The sequence below is a fragment of the Lycorma delicatula genome, chromosome 2 (assembly GCF_047948215.1).
Source record: "Lycorma delicatula isolate Av1 chromosome 2, ASM4794821v1, whole genome shotgun sequence".
NCBI classification, from domain to species: domain Eukaryota; kingdom Metazoa; phylum Arthropoda; class Insecta; order Hemiptera; family Fulgoridae; genus Lycorma; species Lycorma delicatula.
Window position 1 is genome coordinate 24563380 of NC_134456.1, and position 27136 is coordinate 24590515.

The following is a 27136-nucleotide window of genomic DNA, read 5'->3' on the forward strand; positions in this document are numbered from 1 at the left end:
AAATTGAGATGCTGCGAACAATTTTTGAGGATATGAGATTAATTTTCTCCTGCCTTCACTTTGTAAAAATTATTTTACATATGAAAAATTTTTATAAGCTGTGTATTGCTATTTTTTATTCATAAGCTCTAAAACTCAAGCTCATGTTATAGCTTACTTATGGCAAATTAATCATACTTTATAAAAACATTTACTTAAGATACCTCTAACTTAAGATATTTGTTACAATAAGAAAGTCAAACAAGTAATAAAATTGCAACTTACCTTCTGTTTAATATGTTACCTATTCTTGGCCAAAAAGCCCAAATATTAAATAAAAGACTTGAAGTAACTGATGAAAAATCCATTTTATCAAAAATATTTCTAATTACAGAGTTTTCAGAAAAAGAATTTGCATGGATGCCCCAACCCCAGTTTGCTACTACTTCACTCATGAATTTAGCTGTCAATTCATGAACCTAAACAGAAAATTTAATAAAAATTGTTTAAATAGGCAAGAAACAATTAATATTAGTCTATTTCAGTTATACTCATAAACAGAAAAATATACAAATAGATTTTATAAATTGCAATAATATAATACAGATTATTTTTATGATCAATTACATTTTGAGATGATTTTGTCAGAGTGACCCACTAGACATGCTAGAACAACCATTACAATAATAATAATTAAAGATGGAAGACAAACAAATATAACATTTTTTCAGATCGTCAACGAGCCATATATGTTACTACATATTCGAAAAGTATTCTACAAGTTGTCTTTAAGAACTTTCTCTTAGGGAACTAGGAAGGAACTACTATAAAAAAAGAAGAAATCAGTGCACTTACAGTAAGCAAGGCTTTTAAAAAAGGTAACAACCGGAGCGAACGAAATAATAGCGAGGATAAACCATTTAAAAAAAATATATATATATTAAGCAATGCTAGTAAACTTGCTCTGGCAATTACAACTCATGAATCTCCCACTTGTCTTTTTATCAGATTCCAATTCGACGATATATTAATGCAACAGCAACTATTCGTCTTCTTTATAACCACTACAGATATGTTTTTGAATTGGATACCACATGAAAGATTTATTAGCTTTAACTACAAGGGAATTATTTAGTTATAAAACATTTAAATTACGTAAAAGAAGTAGGCGCCATCTCTAAACGTAGGCATACACAGAATTCGATTGAAGGATGTTATTTTTTTATTCTTTAGTAAATGTAAATATATTAATTTATTTTAAACTTCCAAGTTTCGAGGTCATGCAATTAGTCGATGCATATCATTGAATTCATGATGAGAAAACTTCACAAAAGTAATATTTTTCGTCACTGTTCTTGGAGGTGTAAATGACTTGTCACCAGAGGTAAAAAGACCAATTAATGTTGCATTTTGCATGTAATGACGCTGCGTGAAAAAATCAATTTGCCTATCCATTAAACCAGCGATCGCCAACAGAGAAAATTTTGGTGCTCCTCAGAAAAATCTGGACATTACATTCTTTATGTATTATTAATAATAATAAAACAAAAGTAATATTCTAAAAAATTCTTATATTCTGAATAACAATTTTTATAAATTTTCACTTGAAAATAATAATCACGTTAAATTGAATGTACAAAGTGAGCACGTTAAAGTGAACCTACAAAGTTACAATCACGTTAAAAAGAATTACATTTTTATCATTTGCTGGAAAAAACACTGGGCTTCAGATTGTTTCGACCATTTCAACAGATATTTTATCGCTGTTAAAGTAAAACGTATTCTTGCAAGGACAACTTAATCAAAATAAACTTTCTAAATGGAATTACTTAGTTCTAAAACCAAGGGCGTATGAAAGTGTTTAAAAACACCGATTAACAACTTTAATTCGTCATCCATAAATAGCATACATTGAAGTTAAAAATATTCTATTTTGCTTATTAAATTAGCCGCTAATTAATTACAAAATGCTAAACAATCTTACCTGAAAAGTTATGATTATTCAATCTGTAGACAATGTTTGAATTCAGACTGAGCAAATATTTTCATCATACCAGTGTAAGGAGTTTTCTATCAGGGTTAAGAAATCTTTTTGAATATAAATAACATCTACATCTGCAGGTAAATCAGCATTTAAGTATTCATTTTTTGCTGCGCTGCACAAGATAAATTTACCGTATTCGTTTCGATCAAACCAGTGATAGGAGGTAAAGTCTGAATGAGATTCAATAATATTTTCAATTTCTGGGAGGACATCGTTCAGATTACTGTTACGTATTACATCTTTAATATCTTTCGGGGAATCCCATCTAAACGCAGAATCATTATAAATAACTTCCAGCTGTACCTTTAGTCTCGGGATATCAAAACATTTACCAAGTATATAAGCTATCGTTTTAAAAGATTCCTGCGGAAAGGTTATCGAATAACTAGTAAATCTTCGATCTAGCATCGATTAGTTCAAGGAAGTTTAAGGATGAAAAAGAATTAAACCTTGAATTTAAATGAAATAGAGCGTTGTCGATCAAAGTATTTTATAATCCAACTAGATCATCATCCGATCGTAAAGCAAAACAAGCTACTGACTGGAAAAAGTTTGACAGTCCGTTATCACTTTTCACAGGTTTTAAATAGGCTACGGTATTGTCAAGCATATTTTTAACATTTTTAACATCATTAACTGAATTGCGTAGCTAATCTGCCCTATAAATTCCATCGATAATTCAAGATCACGAAACTAGAAAAAAGTCTGTTTATATATAATGAGAAGATAAATAAAATTATGTTCTTTTAAAAGATTTTTATTAAAATACAATCAACTCATGGAAATACAATCAAGATTTTTCAATTTTTCAAAAAAAATTATCAGGGTGTCACGCTTTTTTAAAATAGAATTAACGGTGCTCTTAATATCATAGTCTTCATTTAAATGTCCTTTGATATTCTCATCGGAAACCTTTTTCAATAAATTAATTATAAACCCAGGAAATCTTGAGAACGAGAAAAATGCGCGAGTTTCCCAAATATTAGTCTGAGCTCCTGCAACAACTGCTTCACATAATTGATGATAACAACAATTTACATATAACAATTCTGGAATCATAGATTTCATGTGCATCTGAAATTTTGTTATCTGATCGACACCGAGGCAACCACCACTAATACAATAAGCTCTCAATTTGCATTGGTAAATATAAGATCCAAGTGCAACATCTATAGTCATGAAAAGTTCTTCGGCATTTGTTCTTTTACATTAAAGAATCTAAGAAATCGTTCACATACTATGCCTTTAGAATCAACATAACGAACTACAACAGAATAACGTCTACAAGAATATTCATCGACAATAATACTTAAGAATGACGCTTGATGAATTTCATTTAGTATACGTTTTTCAACAGTTGTTTTACAGAATTAAAAAATCCTTTTATAAGCGCATCAGTTCTTTATCCATCCTCCTTCAGTCCTGCCGGAAGTCGTTTTAATTCAGGATCGTGCAGTATAATCGTATAACTCCGTACAATCTGACACAGGATTCTGACGTACACTAAGAATCAACCCATCTAATAGACGCATATACAATTCCCTATTTATAACGATATCATTCGTCTTAGAAAGTTTTGATACTTTCTCCGAAAATTCTTGATTCGTAAATCGTCTTAAGGCAATATAACTCATGAAATGTTTGAAAGCTTTAGTCTTAAACGTTTTAGAACCAGATAACCATAGTAATTCCGCATAGTTCTTTTAACAGAAAATAAATACATGGCTAAAAGTAAATTTTACAACTAGCTTCGCTCACAGTAAGCCAACTAAATGAAGTACATACACCCTCTGAAAAATATCGTTAAAATAATTTTCCAGTTTTATTATCCTATAGCTGATTTGAACAGGAGTCTTCCTTTTAAAAAAATTTTTTTTTTTTCAAATAAGCTTCAACTTATTAATTAATTCGACTAAATTCTTATCAATTGGCATTCGACAACATCTTTTTCACTCCCTGTTAATGTAACCAGTTTCGATGACACAGAATGAAATTTTTTACGTGTAGTTTTCGTTTTATTGACTTCCATTGTACTCTGATGAGGTTGATCGTCCAAGAGTTTTCCTTCGCCATTATTAGAATTTTCCAACGCACTCTTGTAATCGTCATATAAATTATCTTGTGTTCTTTCATCTACTTCAATTTTTTTCGTTTTAATAAAAATTTTGTTCATTACAATATTCATACCCAAATTTTCATTCATTTAGTACACTTAAAAAGTGATATTCCTTTAATTCTTTTTAACGATTAATACTAACTAATAAGCAGGGTAATTAATACTCAGTTCAGCATTCTATACTGTTTGTTCATTAAATTAATGAACCCACATATACCACGATTGAAATGATTTCCTACATGTCATTATACACGCACATAAAGATAAATAAAATAAAAGAATGTTTACATTGTTATCAGAGCTATTTTGCTACCAAAAAAAAAAAAAATAAATAAAATTTAAAAAAATAATTATTTAATTACAGATAAATCAACGGCACCAAATTTTAATTTTAATATTATTACTGTAAATCACGAACCCTAATAACTACAACAAATTAAAACATATGAATTGAATAATTCAAACCATAAAATTACAATTCTTATTAATTAAATTCGTAGAGTTTTATAAATACTATCAAAGCCTTGACGTCGTAATTAAATACATTATTAAAAGATTCACTATCAACACATAATACATGTAATCAGTGAAGTTTTGTTATTTATTAACAACAAAACAGCAGTTAAACGCTTATACAAAAAGTATACATAACAAACACAAATCAATTTTTATTAAAATACACTTCACATTAACCGAGACACGTAACTGAGGAGAACTGCACGTTGCCTCGCAGCAGTTGCAAACTCTCGAACAGGTACTTAAAACAATAAGTTTAATCGGCAATTGTATTCACCTTCTTTTATACGACGTTGCCTAGTCTAGAAGATAAAATTTCATTAATAGTATTGTTAACATATCAGTCATAATGTTTTTACTACAAATCAAAATCGTAAACCGAGGGGGAATATAGATATCAGAACGTGTTCGTTCGACTCAGTAGTGCATATAAATAAATAATAATGTAAAATTACAGTTCGAACACTTGCTTGAGTAATTTCTTACAGTGTAAATATATATAAGAACATGTCCTGACCGACTGACTAATTCATCAACGCCTAGCAAAAACTATTGAAAATAAATTGATAAACATTTGTTTTCATGTTCTTCTTACGGTATAAGTGCACACTAAGAAAGGATTTTTGAAATTCCGAGTTTAAAGGGTTAAAATAGATTTTGAATATTTTTTGAAACCCGGCTATTTTTTTTTTTAAATTTCTCGCTAACAAATGAAGATATCAACTTCATTTTTGGTGTGTTTAATTTTCATGTAAATATCTAAAAACCAGTTTCCAGATTTTTCGAAATTCGATCTTGGAAGGGGTAAAGAAATGTAAAAAATCTGAATAATGATTGCAAATTTTCCGACTACATTACACTAGATAATTACTAAACCGGGGCTTGCAAATACTCTTTAGATAAATATGTAAAAACCATTTTCAGTTTTTTTTTAATTTCAAATTTTTAAGGGGTGCAACGGTACATCGTCGCTGTCCTCAACAATCAACACAGCCATTGCCACTGTTATTTTATCAATTTTAAAAAAATTGGCCGCAACGGGAAACGCAAGTAACCATATAGCGCGGGTAAAGCTGCGATGTGGATGCTAGTATATTTTTTCACCATTAACAATAGCAACCACCCCTCATAATCTTTAACATGAGCCAAGTTATGAACAGCACCAATCATTAGAAGTTGGTTGCAAGAGCAACTGAAAATATTAAAAAAAAAAATTGAACTTATTATTTAATGACTGGTTTTGTCATTTTTAATGCTTATAGTTGTAAATTAGAATTTTATTCTTAGTATGACATAATATTATATAATTTCTAAACAAATTATTTTCTCAATACCCTAAATTGAAGGTTAGTGTGGATTTCTAGAAAGATCTACCGGGTGAATTTAAAAAATTGTTATATAAATGTTAACTATACTATTGATTTTTACCTCTATATTTTCCATATTATTTTTTTCTAAATATTTGGATGCATCTTTGTACACTGATTGAACAATATCTTCCAAATTTCTTAATTTGTTTGGTGTGAAGCCTGGATTAATAACTGATCTTACCTCCTTCCATCTGAAAACATTATAAATTAGTTGATGTAATTTTATTTTTTATAGATTACAGAACTGTTATGTTTTATGGATTTCATTTTATACATTTTTTCCTAACATGCATCAACTTTGATTTGATATTTATGAGTAATGTGAAGCACAGTAAAGGTATATATTTAAATTTTTACTGCTTTCCCATATAAATACCAGCTCCTGTCATATTACTAAAAAATTATGATAGAGTATTGCGTATTTGATTGTAAAAATTTTTTTATAAAGTAAGTATTAACTGATTTTATTTTATTTCAAATTTAAAACATAAGGATAAAAAATTATATAAGATTCTTTTAACACAGTTAAGAAAACAAAGCTAAAAAATGAATAGCTTTTTAAAACAAACATTGTTTATAAACGATTATTACTGAAAGAAATCTTAATTTGTTTTTAGTATGTTTTTCGTCAACAAAAAGGTTTTAGTGAAAAGTGAAATACTGTAACACCTTAAACTGGAGTCTTCTTATCTTGATTCAAGTAATTCTTTTACTGCCATGACATGTTGGATCACATTGATGAACATATAGTATTTATTAAAAAAATGAATCCTTTTAATTAATTGTAGCTTTACAAATACGTTTTAATTATAAAACAGCACAAAATGTTTTAATTTGTACAAGAAATTGGTGCGAGTATGACTGAATAAACTAACATAAACTATGATAAGCATAGTTACTCCTATGAAGGAGTATATACTCCTTCATCTGGTAAGTCACAATACTTTCTGTCAGCTATTGATTAAGAACAGAGAACCACTCCAGATACATAAAAAGAAGAGAAATAAGATTATTACCCATGACAAAGAAATATATAATTAATTTAATAAGAATGCTGTATTTGTATATTTATTTCAACCATAAAAATTAAATGGAAATTATTATGGTCAACATGTTTTCTTGTTCATTATCAGAGTATTCAGAGCATGCAGTATTTTGTTTGAAATCCTATTTCAAAGTACTGGGAAATTTAAAACTACATTTTAGAGTCGTCTGTACTTGGAAGGTATCCTTTGACAGTTATTTTACAATATGTAGAAGAAAACTTTAATAAGTCTCTTGTTATTTATTGTTAAATTGTACCTTTTTTATCTTTTGTGTTACTGTCTTTTTGCAATTAGTGATTAAAAATGGTCACAAATGTGACTGAAGGAATTGTGATATAAGTATAAAATTATTCTAAATGAAATAAGAATACAGTTACATAAAATAAATTTAAATAAATAATAAACTTCAATTTTTGCTCTTATGCAGACTAAAATAAGGTTATAAAATCTCTTGTACAATTTTTACCATCTATATTTTCTTCTATTAGTAAATAAATTAACCTTGGTGAATCTTAACGTGCAATTATCCACCTTATTCTTACAAATCTTATTATACAAACTTCTACTTTATTCTTCTTTCAGTAAGAATAAACAAGGTTTTTTCAATTTTTTTTAAAACATCTTAAATTCAAGCTTTTTTAACTCATTCAATTCTTAACATTCTTCTACATGGCCAAATTCCAATCCCTCTATACTTTGCTTTTCAAATAGACTCCTTTCTACATTCATATAGTCTATGTTTTGTGTAACCATATAGCACTTCATTTCTTACAAATAAATTAAAAAATTTCTAAACATGCATTAGATATTAGTCAATTTGTTTTCTGTTTGAAGGTTCTGCTTTCTTGTGCTAATATTCCCTAAATACCTCCCTTCTATTACTCATTTTTTTCAATTAATTTTTTCATCATCATTCTTGAGAATGGCTGTAAACCAAGACTTCTACTTAACTCTGTTTCTTCTCTAATCCTCATTTTAGATTTCCCACCACTGTTCGTTCTTCCAGGTCTTTAGAGAGTCTAATCATCCTTTTCTTAGTCTTACTCTAGATATTTTTCATTTAAAATAAAAACCTCTTTCACAGCTGTCTTACTTGGCATTACTGGTAAGTGTCCGGTCTACACTAATCTGTTCTACTCAATTTATCTTCTGCAGTGTTCTGAATCCTTGGTCTTCACTTTTTCCAACAGTTCTTACTTATCTTTTTGTTTTTCCTATCATGCTTCTTAAAAATTTCAATCATTTTGCCTAAACAGTAGATGATTATCACACAAATTCATCAAATGATTCATCACATAAATTTGAAGATGTGAATAGAAACAGGGAATTAATTTTTTTTATGTGAAAAATAAAAGCTAACAATTAATTTTTAACTTTATAAACAGGAAGTGTTTATAACTATCACTTTATAATAGGAAAACAAAATCAGAAGCTGACACTTTCATATTACACAGTAATTATTATTTTAGAATATTTTTCTGGAGTTAATTATGAAGTTCTTTCTTGATAAAAATCATAATCAAAATAACAGGCAAACTTTAAAAATATATAGAAAGCTCACTCCAGCCTACACATCCATTAAATATCTCAGACTTCTCATCCCACTTAGAAAGACTTGATATGTGGAATGATGATGTTTGAAAAGACTCCATGTACATGCAGCTATTTCAGACATGTTACTTTTTTCTGCATTTCCATTGTCTAATATACATACTTTTCAGCTGACAACATTGAAGAAATCAATAAAATAAAACATGAGTTAATGGCTACTCTTCCACACTTATGAACAACGTGCTGCACAAAATATAGAACAAACTTAGTAGTACAAATACATAACATCATAAATTGTACAAAATTGCTAAAATTTTAAGAAAAGGAGGTTCTGTGTTACTTTTAAAACAACACAAAATTTAGAGATCAACTAAAAAAAATAGTCACTGACAAATACAACCACCCAAGAATTATAATTAACTGCAATGATGATAAAATTATATTGGGCAGGCTATACGTACATTCTGCAGTATTTACAAAAAAAAAAAAAAAATACATATAAACATTGTAGTAGACAACATTGACATTTATCTTTTAGAAATAGACATCCATGCAAAAGTATTAACCACAACATGAAAATTTACCCATAATACACAAATTTCACACAATTGCTTTTATCCAAAAAAGCACAATTTCAACAGTCAAATTGACTTTAACAGACAAATTTATGAATGTAATATTTTAATCTAAAACACATAAAAGTATAGAAAAAGGATAAACAAATACCAGTCAATAATCGATATTACAGACGTTCCTAGATATTTAATATAGGCACCAGTAAAAAAAGTGCTTTGTGTGCTTTGTGTGAAGGAGGCACATAACAATCTTTTCTCTTCTTTTCTGTTTAGCCTCTGGAACCACTGTAAGGTATTACTTTAGAGGATGAGTAAGGATGACATGTATGAATGTAAATGAAGTGCAGTCTAGTACAGTCTCAGGTCGACCATTCGTGAGATGTGTGGTTAATTGAAACCCAACCACCAAGAACACCAGAATCCAAGATCTAGTATTCAAATCTGTATAAAAGTAACTGCCTATACTAGGATTTGAACCTTAGAACTCTTGACTTCAAAATCAATTGATTTGTGATGAGGATGTAACCCACCAGTCTGGTGGGTTACATAAAAATCCTGAAAAGATCTAGAAAAACAATAATTACATGTATCTAGAAAAGAATTTATATTTTAATTTGATCTCAAGAATATTTTTCTGATCACAGTATATCTATACAGTATGTTTGGCTCAGCAATAAGAGTAGTGGAAACCTCTTCACTTGTCACTTTCCTTATACCATACTTGTTATCTTGAAAATGTCCATGCCAATTTCTGTAATGATTTGTATTTAACATCAGTTCACCTACAACCATTGTAGTTCTGATGCATAATTTTCAAATTAATTAATCTTATTTAATGTATTTTCTTTCTTAAAGTATTTAGCATATAAGAGAAATAAAGTTAAAGGAATCCTTACTCTTCATTCTCACTTGTTCATATTTACTGTATCACTAAAATGTAACTTTTAGGGACTTTAGTGAAATGAATCAGGATTTAATAAATGTAAAGACAGCTTGATCTAAGCTTTACTATGCTTCTGAAAAAGGCCTATCTCTATGTGGAATCTTTGATATTCTTAGGTTGTGTTTTCCTGTGATATTCTTGATTTAATGGATGATTGTAATTTTGTAAGAGGTTGGAATTTTCAATTTTATCCTTTACCAAATGAATGTTACTACTTTTTTATTGGAAGCTGAATTAATAAAATTTATACTTTAATATTTTTATCATAATTTAAGACTTACCTGGCTCCTGATGTGAAAAACGGGTGAGTTCCTGCACTATCATCAGGATTATTTAACTCGTAGCGAAATTTATTATCTTGAAAATACTTAAACTTTTCAACCAGGACAGTTTGTATTAGGTCAGGATCACGTACCATAAGTACTGGATTTATAAATTCATAAAATCCACCAGCTGGATGACCTTTTAACTCGCTAAAAATTAACGCAATAAATATAATATAGTAAATGATGTTCAGTTAAAGAAAAATAACAGATAATAGTATATTACACCTAGAATGCACTATTTTATTGTTTCTGCAGATTAAAAACATCATGTTGTAATTAACGCATATGTAGATGTTTTACTGGTTGGTAGTTATTTATGTTTGAAGGAGATATCTGAAAATCATGACAACTTAGATGAATGTTTTTCTACGGTAAGAAATGATTTAAATTTTCTCTTGTAACATTTTATCCATGAGTGTTCATTCTGTAAGCATAATCTTATTCTTTTTGAAAGCATATTTTATATACAATATTTAATGTTAATAAATTAATAGCCCAGCAAATTTCATTCTTGTAGAATAATGTAATTCTCTCGCTACATACTGATTGTAATTTATTATAAATGAACTGGTATAAGTTTATTTTTTATTTTCTACTATGCTTAGCACTTTTACAAGAGATACCTGCTTCAACAGAATGCATGAATGAAAATATAGAAATTTAGATTAAAATCATTAAAAATTTTGATTAATTTTACTTAAAAAGAATATAGAGATATTTAAGATAAAAACATTTATTAGTGACTGAGATTAGTAAACATACCTCTCTTTATTCAGTTGTGGAAAATTGATTTTTATGAATATTTGAAGTACCATTTTGTAAATTCCTGTTTTATAAAAGTAGTAGTTTACTTTTATGAATAACTAGCTCCCTGTTGCAGCTTCGCCTGTACTATATGGTTACTTTTATTTCCCATAGCAGTCTATGTTTTTATTTTTTTATTTTAGTCAAGTAACCAGAGGCAGGTGCAGCCAATCACACATACAATAACAGTAGCAGTGGCTGTGTTGATTGGGCCACAGCATTGTATACCTTTGCATCCCTTAAAATAACTGTAATTAAAAGAAATCCGAAAATAGTTTTTAAATATGTATCTGAAGAGTATTTGTAAGCCCAAATCCACTGAATATCTTGTTTAGTACAATCGGTATTGGGGAAATTTATAGTCATTGTTCAAAATATTTTTACCTTTCTTCACCCCCTTTCTAGGTCAAATTTAAAAAATCTAGAAATTGGTTCATTCACATGAGATTATACTTACCAAAATTCAGTTTGATTTCTTCATTTGTTTCAGAGAAATGAAAAAAGTAGCCGGGTTTCAAAAAAATTCAAAAATCAATTTTAATCCTTGAAACTCAGAATTTATAAATGTAGAAATTAGATTTTAGATATTCACATGAAGTTTACACCAGAAAAAATCAAGCTGATGTCTTCATTTGTTACCGAGAAATTAAAAAAATAGTAAATTTAATTGTTATTCTATTTTACCCCTTTAAACTGGGAATTTCTAAAAAGCCTTTCTTAGCGTGCAGTTTCACTGTAAGAACAAGTATTCAAATTTTCATCAATTTATCTTCAGTAGTTTCTGCTTGGTATTGATTTTGAATCATTCATTATATGTTGTCTTAGATTTCAATAAGACCTCTATTGAAAATATCTCTACTGAAAAATATCTTGGGAGCAGCTCGCTGTAAGAAAGGAACTTGAGAATTTAGCTGTTTGCCACTTAGGGACTTTATGAGAAGTGCAGCACTGTAATGGATTATTTATTATTTACACGTTTTAATAAATAATTTTTAATTTTTTGATAACACTTCCGAATAACTGTGATCTGTTAGATCCAGAGTGTACCTGATGTATGCAAAAGTTAGACTTCAACCTACTAACAAATACCCCTTTTGAATATTGAAAATTGGAAGATTGTTTGCACAGATATTACAAGAGCACCCCATTGCATCTCCCAAAACAGCGCTCCAGGGGCACTCCGTTTGTTACCAGTTGACGGTGATGATTGGTTTAGCCTCCCATGAAGTGCTCGCATACCTCACCACTCTAGCCTCACACGCAGTCTTCACAGGAAGCCCATTATTATTAAACAAAAATTTTTTATATCAAAAAAACTTCTCAGTTATGCCAAGAAACAAGGGTTAAAATTTGTTTCAGATTGATCAAGTAGTTTTTTGTTTATCCTGAACAAGAGATCCCTGAAAGAAGGCAGCAGCTCTTTCAGTAGCTGTTAAGGACGTAGGTCAGGAAGATTTAAACAGCCATATCAACATCACTCATTCTTCTGAGTACTGTGCAGCTGAAAGCAATGGAAAACTACAGCTGTTTTTTTCCAAGAAAATATATTCTCTGCATTTTCATGTAACAAAGATGGAGGTGCCTTCCTTGGTAAAATATTCTGGAGGTAAACTAGTCCCCTGTTCGGATCTCCAGGTGGTAATTGCTAAGGAGGGGGTCACCATAAAATTAAAAAATAACATTTTGTGAGTCAGAGCATGGAATGTTAGAAGTCCAAAAAAGGTTGATAGGTTAAAAAATTTAAAGAGGGAAATGGGTAGGTTAAATGTAGATGTAGTAGGTATTAGTGAGGTTTGGTAGGAAGAAGATAATGACTTTTGGTCAGGTGATTTTAAAATAATTAACTCAGCATCAAATAAAGGGCAGGCAGGAAGTAGGTTTTGTAATGAACAAGAAGATAGGGAAGAGAGTAGAATATTTCAAAAAGCTTAACGATACAATCATTGTAATCAGGATAAAATCAAAACCTAAACCGACAACTGTTAACATCTAAATGCCTACAAGTAACCATGATGATGATGAGGTAGAGTGTGTATATGAAGAAATTGATGAAGTAATTAAACGCATAAAAGGGGATGAAAAGTTAATAATAGTTGGAGACTGGAATGCAAGCATCAGAAAAGGCAAAGAAGGAAATATTCTGGGTGAATACAGGCTGGGGAAAAGAAATGAAAGCGGGATTGTTTTATTGAGTTCTGCATGAAGAATAATTTAGTGATTACCTACACCCAGTTTAAATATCAATAGAAGAATATACACATGGAAAAAGTTGGATGATATTGCAAGGTATCAGATTATATCATGGTGAAGCTAAGATTTAGAAATCAACTCGCCGACTGCAAACAATATTCAGGAGCAGACATTGATAGTGACCATAATTTGATGATAATGAAATGTAGATTGGGGTTTAGAAAGCTGAAGAAAAGGTGGTAGATGAATTGGTGGAATTTAGAGAAACTTGAGGAAGAGGAGGTAAAGAAGATTTTTGAGGAGGACATTGCAAGAGGTCTGAATAAAAATGATAAGGTACAAAATATAGAAGAAGAATGGGAGAATGTTAAAAAGGAAATTCTTAAATCAGCAGAAGCAAACTTAGGGAAAACAAAGAGAACTGGTAGAAAACCTTGAATGTCAGAGGATATATTGCAGCTGATAGATGAGCGTAGAAATTATAAGAATGCTAGGGATGAACAAGGTAAAAGGACCTATCAATAATTAAGAAATACTATAAATAGGAAGTGTAAATTAGTGAAAGAAGATTAAAGAAAAGTGTTCAGAATTGGAAAGAGAAATGATCACTGGTAAAACACCAGATGGAGCATACAGGAAAGTTAAAAAGAATTTTGTGGTCATAAGTTAAAATCTAATAATGTGTTAAATAAAGATGGTAGACCGATTTATAATACAAAAGAAAAGGTTGATAGGTTGGTGGAATATATTGAAGAATTATAGGGTGGAAATAAATTAGAAATTGGTGTTATAGGGGAAGAACAGGAAGTCTAAGAGAATGAAAAAGGAGATACAATACTGAGATCTGAATCTGATAAGAGCATTAAAGGATTTGAATGGGAAAAATCTCCTGTCACATACAGGATGCTTGCAGAATTACTGCGTAGTGGAGGTGAGCAAGCATTAGATTGATTACACAAACTGGTGTATAATATTTATGAAAAAGGGGAAGTTCCATCAGACTTCAAAAAGAGTGTTATTGTCATGATACTAAAGAAAGTAGGAGCAGATAAATATGAAGAATTAGCTTAACTACTCATGTATAAAAAAATTTAACTAGAATTCTGTACAGAAGAATTGAGAGGAGAGTAGAAGAAGTGTTAGGAGAAGACCAATTTGGTTTCAGGCAAAGTATAGAGAAAAGGGAAGCAATTTTAGCACTCAGATTAATAGTAGAAGGAAGATTAAAGATAAACAAACTAACATATATGGCTTAGACTTAGAAAAGGCATTCAATAATGTAGTCTGGAATAAAATGTTTCGCATTTTAAAAAAAATTAGGGTTCAAGTATAGAGATAGAAGAACAGTTGCTAATGTATACAGGAACCAAACTGCAACAGTAATAATCAAAGAGCATAAATAATCAAAGAAAGAAGCAGTATAATAAATAAGAGTAATTCAAGGATGTTCCTTATCCCTTTCTTTATTAAATATTTACTTACTTGTAAATCTTTTGGTAGCCAACCCCACCAAATTCTTTTCCATAAAACATGTTTTTGACATTTCCATAAATGTATGAAGTAGGATTTACTTGTGGTACTCCTCTTCTTGTCCAATAACTATATGTCCTGTCTAAATATATGTAAATAAGAATGAAGAGAATCGCTGGTAGGCCAAGCAAATACAGGTCATACATTTTCAACTCCCAAAATCCAGTCATAATATCTGCAAAAATAACATTTTTGTAAAACCTTTTCTAGCAGACTGATAAAATAATATACTATAATTTAATAATTAGTTAAAAAAGGTAGGTGTAACAACTTCATCTTTGTTGTTAAAATTATATTAAATGCAATGCCAATCCGATACTGAAACTCCTGTTTGAAAACCTTGAAACCAATATATCCAAATGATTTTCACCAATAAACAAAAAATGTATCTGGGATCTGGAAATGCTTTAGTTTATACATCACACTATTACAAAATGTACCGAGAAAATAACAAAACAGTCAAATAATAATAACTATTACAAAATTTTGAATAAACAGCTACAAAAACAGTGAAATATATCCTGAAAAAATTTAAACAAAGCTAATTAGAAAATAAAATTCTTATTTATGACAGCATTATGTCAGTATTGACCTTTCAGCAGTGTTGTTAAATTTCCTTATATACAAATGTAACAATTCAACTGTCTGCAATGTGAGGCTTTGCTTTTGACCACTGACCTTTTTATTCATCTAAAAAGATCACAAGTATAATTTTATAAATTAATAATTATTTTAAATATTTTGTTTGAAAATTTTATAAGTTTAAATAATATTAATCACCTACTGACACGGAAAAATACATCTTTTCTTATAAATGTGGGATTCAACCTTTGTGTGCTTTAATGAGGGGTTTGTTGGGGATCTCTATATACATGTTAGGTATCATCATGACTCAAATTTATTTATTTATTTGGTCCCCTATGAGGTATAAACCCCCCCACCCCCCCTGGCTAATGAGGGATTGTAAATGCTAACAGTTAGACAAAAAAAATTATGAATCTAACTTTTAACTATTAGAATAAACATTTAGTCTATATTAAAATTAAATTAAATTTGGCATTAAAACAATTTTTAAATTTAGTTTTTCTTTTATTTTTAATACTTTTATTATAGTCACATCAACAATTTTAATCATTAATGTAACTAATGTAATTACATGATCGTAAATAATAAACACAAAAAACAAGAAACAATAAACAAACACTAAATTACATAAACTAAGCAAAATCGCTAAATTACATTTTTCATCCCACTATGAGAGAGAAAATGCAACAGTCTTTTTATGCATTCCTTCCGGTTTAGTAAACACTTCACATCTGAACCCTAGTCTAATTTTTGTTGAATAGATCCGAAGGTTGGGCAATCTATAAGCAAGTGGTGTACGGACCATTTTACATTGCACACCTCATGGTTCTGCTGAGGAGAGTCAAATAGATGGGCACAGATTAGCCTAGTGTGTCCAATCCTCAGCTAAGTTAGGATGGCTTGGTTTCTTCTGTTGTTTGGGATAAAAGGTTTCTCGAACCCATTTTCCGGATGCTATCTAAGACAGTGGGAGGACTTAGCAGCCAGAACTAATTCTACTGATAATGTAATCTGTTTTCATGAAGTTGCTCTCACATATTAATTCTGCTTTGCCTCTCTCTTGGTAGTCTTATCAGTCCGTTCACTTCCGAGATTGCAACTATGGCTGCGACCCATACCAATACCACAGTCTTATTTATTCTGGAGAAGGTATTATAAATTATTTGAAAGATGGATTCAGATCATCTGCAGCTAAAGATTTAAAGTACACTAATGAAGTCAGTAGTTACCAGGAAGCTGTCGTCACTACGGGTCTCGATAACTCTCAAGGCGGAGTAAATTGCATAGGCCTCATAAAAGAATGCAGAGGAATAGGCAGTAAGCTTATATTTCGGTACTATGCTTATCTTGGTGTCAGGGAGTATAATTGAACAGCCACATCCGTCGGCCGAGACAGAGCCGTCTGTGTAGATGTGAGTGTATCCATTATACTTCATGATCATTTCGCTAAATTGGTCTCTAGCAGACTGGTAACGTGGGTCCTGTTTATGACTACCAGTTGGTAGTATTCAATCTTTAGAGATGCGTGCAACCAAGAACCGCCGCATCCTATTTCTTTTCCGAGAACCTCAGAACAGACAGGTCTAGTTCCTGGAGATAGCGAAGCAGTCTGAGGTTGAAAGACTGCGGTAAGGACTTTTTTCCCTCGAGTAGTAGAGTGTGAGCGTGCCTGGTCGTTTGCCATGAGCAGTTGGGGAGACGGGACTTTCTGATCATGTACTTGATAGCCTGGTATTTCCTCCTGTAATGTGATGTGAGTTCATAGGATTCCGCCAGTAAACTTGGTATAGGGGTAGTGGCAAATGCCACTACTGATATGCGAATGCAGGTATTGTGCAAGGAGTCTAGTAAGCCCGGAATTTTTTCTCTCGCAGAGTCATGCATAGTAGATCCGTATTCTAGCTTTGACAGAACAATGCTTCTATACGTGTTCAGAATAATAAGTTTGTCAGCAACCCAGTTGCAATATGATATGAGCTTAAGGACATTAATTCTCCTTACACATACTTAGTGTATTTAATACGACTCGAGAAAGTCAGCTTATCATCAAAAGTCACACGTAGAAGTTTAATATCGTTTGTTCTTTTTATCTCATCTTCACCTAAGTTTAATTTCACCATGTTCTTGTATCCATCTGCTGTCTAGAGAAAACAATAAATCTATACTTACCGACAGTATTAGACAATATTAGTTACCGACAGTTTGAAACTACTACACTGTACCCATCTTTGCACTGAGTTCAGGGAATTCTGCATTATTTCCCTAGTAGTTTCAATTTCCTTCCCTCTACAGGTGATAGTGATATCGACAGCGAAGATACTTTTTCTTACCAATGGAGTGATCACATCAGCTACCCCATTAATAGCCACCAAGAAGATCATCACCAAGAAGAGCAAGAAGATGACTCACACACGTCTGTATAGATACTAGGTGATCCATGGTAGATCTCTTTTCTCTGAACCCGTATTGGTATTGGGAGACGAATTTAATTCTTTCAAGATGCCATTTCAATCTGTTATTTATCATCTTCTCCATCACCTTGCAACCTTGCAAAGGATGAATGTTAAAGCAATCGTATGGTAGTTCTCTGCTAAAATGATGTCACGATTGGGGTTAGCCACAGGGATGACTACAGCCCTCCAGATGTCTGGAAACACTTCTTCCTTCAATATAATGTTGAACAGGTGTAAGAGGTGATGGAGACCTTCATCTGAGAGCTTCCGTATGAAGACATATAATATTCCATCGGGTCCAGGGCTAGAAAACTTTTAAATTAGCAAGTACATCCTGTAATTCGCTCAAGGTTAGAGGGGCGTTCAACTCTCGGTTGATGTTAGTATACGTTTTTTACCAGTGAACCCAGACGTTTTGGGTATACTGAGCTCAGCAGCGCGCATTACAAAATCCGCAAAGTTCCTAACATATTCATTTATTTGTGCTCTGTCGCCTGTCAGATGTAGATCTCCAACGTCTTCAGAAATCAGTTCCTTAAATCTATTTCAGTCAGTGTGCTGCAACAGCCATCTAGAGTTCACTCTTCTTGGAATATTGGTTACTTTGCGGTGTTTAATCACTATCTCAATAAGGAAATGGTCACTGCCATGTAGTTCCTGTAGGAACCCCCCCCATCCGTAGAGGTGGGCTGATGAGGTGTCACATATGGTTAGGTCGATTGCACTAAAGGTTCAACATGAGCTGTTGAGGTGTGTATGTGTGCCCAGGTTTACGAAAACAAGCTCCGGACTCTCGATTAACTTACCCCTAACGTTCCTATTACAGCCCTAGTTGATGCTATGGGCATTAAAATCCCCCATCAGAGGAAACGGTTTGGACAATTGTCTAACCTTCTACAGTAAACTCCTGACTGCTAGGGAGGTAGATATTACATATTGCAAAGGTACCAGAAGTAAGTGTCAAAGTCACAGCTACATCTTCAAGTTAGTATATAATGAATTTCTTTATAGGTTAGTAGAGCACTGATCCTCTTCATATTTATCATCTTCTCTTAATCTTTCTATTCTTTCTTTGTTTGCAACATTTTCTTCCTCTTTATATTTATCTTCTTGTCTTAATCTTTTTATTTTTTCTTTGGTTTTACCATTTTCTTCCACTTTATATTCATCATCGTCTCTTAATTTTTTTGTTCTCTTGTTCTTAATATTTTCTTCCTCTTTATATTCATCTTGACGTTTTTTTAAGATATATTTCTTCATGTTATCTTTGTTTTTCCTGTATGATCCAAATAATCCAATAATAAAAACTTAATATTTTATACCGTAAGATCGAAATTAACCTTTGTAACCAGTATACAGGAGTTCAATAAACGGAATAGTTTAATTATTATTAACTTTTTTTATACGACACACCAGAAATCTGAAAATTTTGTTAATCGGCAACTCACGAAGATACTAAAATACTGATCTAGTAAACAATAAAGGGACTTTTACTTTATCCTAATATTTAATGAAATATTATTGAATTAATCTTATGTGTGTTATATGAATGTTTGTTTGTGAGTTGTGCGCACGCCCGTGAAGGTTTCTAAGGTTTCTAGGTGGCACTGGGGTCGAGATATTTCAAAAAATTGTATTTATAGTCCGATTTGGCTCATATTCAGAATAAATATGATGAAAAGAAATATTTCTGCGAAAAACGGAAGAACAGAAAAAGGGGAAGAGGGGGAAGGGGTGAAGATTGAAAGAGTGAAATAGGGATAAAGAAATGTTTAAATTTTCTGATGTTCCGTAATGTTCAGTTTTTAATGTTTTATTAAACTCATTTCTGCTGATTTAATTTATATACATACTGAAATCTAGCAATGGCGAAGTATTGCCGGGTCAGCCAGTAATTGTATAAATATTTGATGTTAATAAAAACTAATATTTCAGCAATTGTATAACTGTCCACTTTATTAAAGAATTGTAGGATCATATTTCACTTTCAAATGAAATATGTTTAAATGAAATGCAGCAAAAAATGTGTATGTGTAATTTAATAGGTGTAAAAGGAAGTCATCTGGTATCCACATCAGATTTTTTTTTTTAATTGTATTTGTAAGTGTTATTTATGATTTGGAATTGTGATTAAATAGATATTTTAGATTTTATAATTAAAAATGTTCATTAGAACTTCAGTAAGATTTTGTTGTAATTTTAATTTGTAGTAGTTGTAGTAAAGAGATAAATAAATATTGTATTAACATCAAATTTGACAATGATTTTTTATTTATGGAAATTTAATTGACTAAATGACAATTTTTTTAAAGGTATTGACTACATTATTTTAAAAAAATTTGGAATAATAAAACAAGATCTCATTTTCTTATGTGGTTCAAAGTAAAACATCATTTTCATGATTTTTAACTAAAACAATGAATTACAACTTAATTTAAAGTATTTTAATATTGTAAAACTCAGAGATCATCTATAGCATATGAATAAACTACATGTATGATGATAATTATTTGTAATTTTCAGTAAAAATTGTTTTTTTAAAACTGCAATAGATATACATTTTTAATATACAGAACATGAAAAAAAAAGTTATTTGATTAAAATTAAAAATTCCCTTTCGGCATGCCGGAAAGCGGAGATAGATTTAACTGCAGCTAAGGAGGGGATAAAAAAGATTTCCACCTTAAAGTTAAGAAAAATTAAAAATTTACTCAATACAACAATGGTTGCTGTGAAGAAAAGTTTAACATGTTTAGCATACGACAAGCCCCATCTTACAATTCCAGCAAAATTTTGGTCTTCCCTTACTGTAAGGGTTGGCCATATCAAAAGTTGTTTCAGACAAAAGTTTTAGGTAATATTTAGAGGACTAACAACCAGTTTAAACCGATTCGATGGTTCCTATTAAGGGAGGTATGATTCTTTTTTGTCTTTGAATCACCATTTTTTCAACTCCCTGGGCCAATGGTAGGTGATATCAAAAAATTTGGTTAGATAGGTTTTAGGTCCTTATCCAAAGAATAGTAGCATTTGTAAATGAATTCAATATTTTACTTAATAAGAAAATTATAGCGATATTTTGTTTTTTCCACCCCCAAGGTTTGATTTTGGTCGTTAACGAACTCAACTGAGATTTTGGGACAAGTTATTTTTAGGGAACAATTTGCAAATGATTGGTGCAAAATTACAGCAGTTATCGTGTCCACAAGAAAGTGAAATATATGTAAATATAAACTTTTGAGCTGATGGTGGTTTTGGGGTCTGGAGGACGTGAAACGCGAAGATATTTCAAAATTTTCTGGAAGTTGAAACATGGAACCCACTACAATAAGTAGCTTTCTTATGAAATCTACCTAAAACAGTAATCTGATTAATATATATTTTATAGTAAAAAAGGAAAATAAATAAGAACACATTAGTTACACTATAATTATTAATTATAAAATTAAAAGTTATAATTATTTTTAAAAAAAATACCAGTGCGATATTTAAATTGCTTAATCACCAACTTTATAATATAACAGAATGCTTTTTTACACAACAGCATTGGTCTTCAAAAAAATGTTAAAAGTTTTGAAAAAGGAGAAATTCATCATAAGTTGATATAAGCATGCCATAACTTAAAAATTTTGATTAAACTTTTATATTTTTAAAATATCATGCTTTTTCATATCATCACAGGAATGTAATTTCTTACCTTTGGATTCAAATCTGTTCTCAGTTATGTTATATAATTACATATGCCAAATTAAATGATTACATAAATAGCTTTGTTAAATTGAATTTGTATTAATCTTTACCAATAATAACTGTGTGAAGCAAATTTCAAAAAGGTTATTACTAGTATATGCAATCTTTATCATAAAGAATATTACACTGGAATAAAAATTCAACTGTGCTATCTAATTTATGAGATTGATCTTCAAGGACAACATTTTTATTGGTGTTATTAGTTTAAAGGTCTTGTTGTGAAAAGATTGCTCCTGATTACAAACAATTTAATTTTAACTTTTTTCTTTGTATTTTATGATATTGATATGAATTACTTATAAAAAAACCAACTGGTCTACCATCTGGTATATTATTAAATGGTATACATGCTGCATTTTAAATTTTCTCAGAATTTTGATTCTAATGTTGTCTTTTCCCTCTATCATTTCATGAATGTCCAAAATTAAAAAAAAATAGTTCTCTCGATGCGTAAATAGTTAATATAAAATACACATGTAAGTTTTAATACTAGGTCAATAAATGTTAGCTCATGCACTTTATTTTTATTTTTAATGTTAAAAATCTGTAAATACTTTTAAATATGTACTTTAATGTGGTACATTAATTTAACACAAATATGATTATAGTCTTAAATTATTGATAGTTGATACGTACGCAAATATTACACCCCAAAAGAAACTGGGCATCAAAAATGATGTGTTTCTTAATATGCTCTTATGAGGAAAATATAATTTAATGAAAAACCTAAATTTGTGGCTGGAATTCAACTCTTCCATTATGTTCATAATAGTTACAACTTTTCATTAGCATTGTTATAAGTAGTAATATTACATCCCAACACACACACACACACACATTCATGTAAATTCATTCTCTAGAGAGAAAAAAATTACCTTTTTGTAAGTGTATACTTTTTTAAATAAAAATACTGATTTATTGGTGTATACTCTTAAATGTTGAGTAATAAAACTACCCTGAAATCTCCCAAAATAAATTTGTTAATCTAAAAATAGAAATCCTGAAAATAAGAACCTTTTCTTCTATATTTCAATAGTGTATTGAGTGATTTAGGGAATATACATATCAATATATGTAAATTCAAAATTTCAAATCTTGTTTGTGTATATTTGATAAGTTATTCGATTAAACTCTGGCTAGTGAATGATCCAACCATTTTGAATAAAAGTTCAAAATAATTTTACTAACTTCTTTTGAAGCTGAGCACAGTTACATATGACTACTATGTTTTGCACATTATTGATAAACAAAATTATTATTCGAGTTTTTAAAAATTAACTAATTGTTTTACAAAAGAAAGCAAGACTGATTTTTTCTCATCTTATCTAATTGAAAACAAAAGGGTCTAAGAAAAATTTTTTTATAAAAAATAAATTTTTAAGTTTTAATAAAAATAGTTTTAAATCATATTCAGTTTCTTACAATTTTGTTTTTTTGTTATTCTAGCATTTTTAATTTTTTACATAAATTTTGTAATATACAGTTTGCATCTTATGAATACTTCCAATGTTATTCGTTCTATGTTACAATATTTCCTACATAAAATCATTTTTATTACATAAATTATGATGTGGCTATTCAAATTTAAGTATGGTTTTATGAATTTTATTAAAGTTTGTTTTAAAAAAGATTTCAAGGTATTCTACATACCAGATACAAAACATGATTGTTGACCATATAGTTTTCCAATTTTTTTGTTGTCAAGATAATGTTTTCACAGGTTCTTCACCTGTGATATTCAGCTTACTTCGTGAAAAGAACCTACATCAAAGTAATGTTAGCAGGATATCTGGAAAAAACCTTTAACTTGTTCATATTGACATGAGCAGTTCCTCAAATAACCAAATCCTATGTGGTTTTACTACAATTTGTTTTTTTTTGTGCAATAAATTCAGTTTTTCAATTTGTCAACAAATATCATCGTAAAAAATAAGTTTAATACATTGTTTAGAAGAACCTTTCCTCATCTAAATGATGGTATGATTGATTTAAAAAAATAGATTTTTAAAATAATTTTATATATTTTAAATGTTTAATTCTTCATTTTTTTATATTTAGTATTTTTTTTCACTTTGTTCATGAATGGTTGTAATAAACTTTAGAATTTGATAAATGGATACAACACATCTCATTTTCAATAAGTTTAATTATCCTTCATGTAATAGTTACTCATTTTTACTTCCTTGTACGAAATAAAGAAAGTATTGTGATCGCGAAAAATTTCGGTTTTCAGATTTCAACTGAAATATCCATTTTGATCATCCCTGAATCCATTTTTCTAGTTTCGGCGTTACGTTTGTACTGTATTCAAAAACGATTAGCCGTAGGATGTTGAAATTTTGGATTTAGGATTGTTGTAAGATCTAGTAGTGCACCTTCCCTTTTAATTGCAATCGACTGGACTAAAAGTGTCCGAAAAATCCCAAAATCGAAAAGATTTTGGATTTCGGACTTTTTCTTAACTGCAGTAGTAAGCTCTCATTGAGAGCTTTTCAACGATATGTCATAAGTGATACTTATTTTCACTGGTTCCAGAGTTTCAACCAAATAAAATTTTAATTAGTGAAATATTTGGATCTTAGGGGAAGCCACAACGGTTCGAATCAGACTTCATAACCTATAATTTTTTTCAACTTTTTTCTAATTTAAACATATAGATTTATAAATAATTATTAACCTCTCATTGTAAAAAAAAACCCCTTTTACGATAAATAATAATTCAATAATAACAAAAAGATAAGAAAAAATGAAAAAGTATCAGAGGTTTTTTATGAAATTAAATTTTATATACTTTTCATTTAAAAAAAAGTGTAAATCTAATTTAATAGGCGTACAAGGAAGTACATGTATTGTCCACATCAGATATTTATATTTTAATATCTTTTACATTACATAAATTACGATGTGGCACTTCAAATTTTAGTAGGTTTTATGAATTTTATTAAAGTTTATTTAAAAAAAAGACCAAGTTATTCTACATACCACATACAAAATATAATTGCCGACCGTATAGTTTTCCAATGTTCTTGTCGCCAAGATAATGTTATCACAGGTTAATCTAATAGTTAACAAATTTTAAAAACTTAATATTTATAAAAAATTACATTAAACAAACTTTTTTTCATTATTAAAACTCTTTTACACAATAATATATTTAGTTCTAGATAACTCATTTGGTTTATACACAGTAGGTCTGAAAATTCCCGAACTAAATTTCTATAGTCGATACAAGTACCGTCATCTCTCGGACAACCAAGGAACTATGTAGAACGATGTCTGATGAGTTTGAGCACAAAATTTCATCACATTTTGTCACTCCAGTCTTGAGTTATATTCGGCCGCGTACGTTGTGTGCATGTGACCTTGTGCGAGCTCGCGACATGGAAAAGAGAAGCGCGATAATATTTTGTGTTCGACTTAAAAACAGTTTTAACACGTTATTATGCCGCAAATCAGATCATCGTCTTATCTCATCCGCCCTATTCACCCGAATTGGCTCCAGCAGACTATTTTCTGTTCCTGAAACTCAAGTTGAATATGAAAGACGACATTCCGACCGTCAATGGTGCAAGGCCTTGCACCAAGCAGTTGAAGGCGATCCCACAAAGTGATTAAAAGTGTGGAGAATATAACCACACTTTTAGAGTATATAACCACACATCTCAGGAATGGTCGAACTGAGAATGTACAAGACTTTACACTTCATTTACACTCATACATATCATCCTCATTCATCCTCTGAAGTATTGTCTGAACGGTAGTTACCGGAGGCTAAACAGGAAAAGAAAGAAAGAGTATATAACTAGTGAAAGGTTCTATGTAGAGGGCTGATGTGGGAAAATTCGTTTAACTTTAAATCTGTATTTTTATTAATTTAATTCGGGAACTTTTCAGACATACAATGTATAAGAAAGATTAAAAAAGGTCATATACTTTGTCTTGATAGTAAACATTTTTTAACCAAGTCAAATAATAATAATTTTCAGATTGTTGATGTATTTCTGGAATTTTGGGCTATAACTCTTGTCAGTTTTGGATTAATTGATAAATACAAAAACAAAACTAGATTATAAAAATATTAAATAAGCTTTTGATTTTTTGTGACTTATTTTCTGTTTAGAACCTTTAGTTTTTAAAGAAATTTCAATAAATGTGAATGAAGAATACTTTTTCTTAAAAGAGGATAAATTAAAACTAAAATTTAAAAAAATTCTACCCTTTTTAATTTTAAACATATCATACATAGACAACAATAAAATCAAATTAAAGGTAATTTCACAAGTTAAAAAAGATTCTTTTAACTTGTTTTAATAAAACCAATATTTTTTAAAACTAAAAGTAATGTTTTTATCTGAAAAAAAGATCATAGACATTGTATTTATTCAATATTTTATTCCTCCTGAGCAAAATGAATAATATAATTTTTGTTTAAAAAATTATGAATTAGGATCAGAAAAACTGTTTTCTGTCATAATGTTTTGTGTATTTTTACAATATTCACTATAATTTCTATGTTATGTACGTAATTGTATATAGTTATACGTTTTATAATTAACAAATACAGACAAATACATATATTTAAATTGTATATCATTATATATACATGAAACAGAAATGAAAATAAAATACTAGCAATAAATATATACAATAAAATATATATATAAATCATTTGTTAAAGATAAATAAATAAATATTTGTTGCTTTACCTCTTTTTTTAAAAAACTATTTCTATCAGCAGCTTCAGCTTGGTATACTGTACCTGGAAAATTAAAAAAAAAACTATCAACTAAATATGATGACAATAGCATTATCTAACTTAACTAGTAAGATTAATTTCTTCTAAAATTTGTTATAAGTGTTCAGTTTCTACATTAATATTCGGTTAATGACAAACAACTTATCTTTTTGTTGAACATGTACACATTTATAGAGTTTTCTTATCTATCAATTAAAATTCTATTGAAAAGTATCAAATATTTCTCAATTAACTCTTCAAAATTGTTCTGATTTTGTTTATTTATAACTCATATGATGGAATTATTATTATTTCATATAATTATTGTTTTATATATTGATATGGACTTTTTCTTATATTTATTTGAGTTATGTGATTCTGTTGTGATTAAGGTTTTCCTTATATTTTCCCTTGATACCTCTGCAAATGTTGGAGCAAATAAGTTTTGAATTGAATTGCACAGCTAACCAGTATTCTACAAAATGTGTAATTTTGTTCTGACCTGAATAAAGTACTTATTAGGAAAATTAAAAGGTAACAGTTATGAAAGAATGCACTAAAATTATACAATTTGTATAAAGAACTATTATAAGTACAGTTTTAACTGTTCTAGGTAATATCAA

At 29.8% G+C, this 27136-nt stretch overlaps 1 protein-coding gene across 6 annotated transcripts in view; it reads right to left on the bottom strand.

Moving 5' to 3' along the window:
* LOC142320571 (cytochrome P450 6k1-like) overlaps positions 1-26659 on the bottom strand; it is a 47861-nt gene extending 21202 nt beyond the window's left edge. For 2 of the 6 annotated variants that reach the window (XM_075358506.1, XM_075358505.1), the window contains exons 1-5: positions 26485-26659; positions 14943-15165; positions 10422-10613; positions 6084-6216; positions 265-458 (exon numbers count right to left, since the gene is read on the bottom strand). In XM_075358506.1, coding sequence (XP_075214621.1) covers positions 265-458; positions 6084-6216; positions 10422-10613; positions 14943-15160 — 737 coding nt within the window. In that variant the 5' untranslated portion in view covers positions 15161-15165; positions 26485-26659. Of the gene's footprint in view, positions 1-264; positions 459-6083; positions 6217-10421; positions 10614-14942; positions 15166-21725; positions 21890-24760; positions 24972-26484 lie in introns of those variants that run through there. The other 4 variants (XM_075358503.1, XM_075358500.1, XM_075358502.1 and 1 more) reach the window with 4 other exon arrangements.
* Positions 26660-27136: the final 477 nt, after the last annotated feature.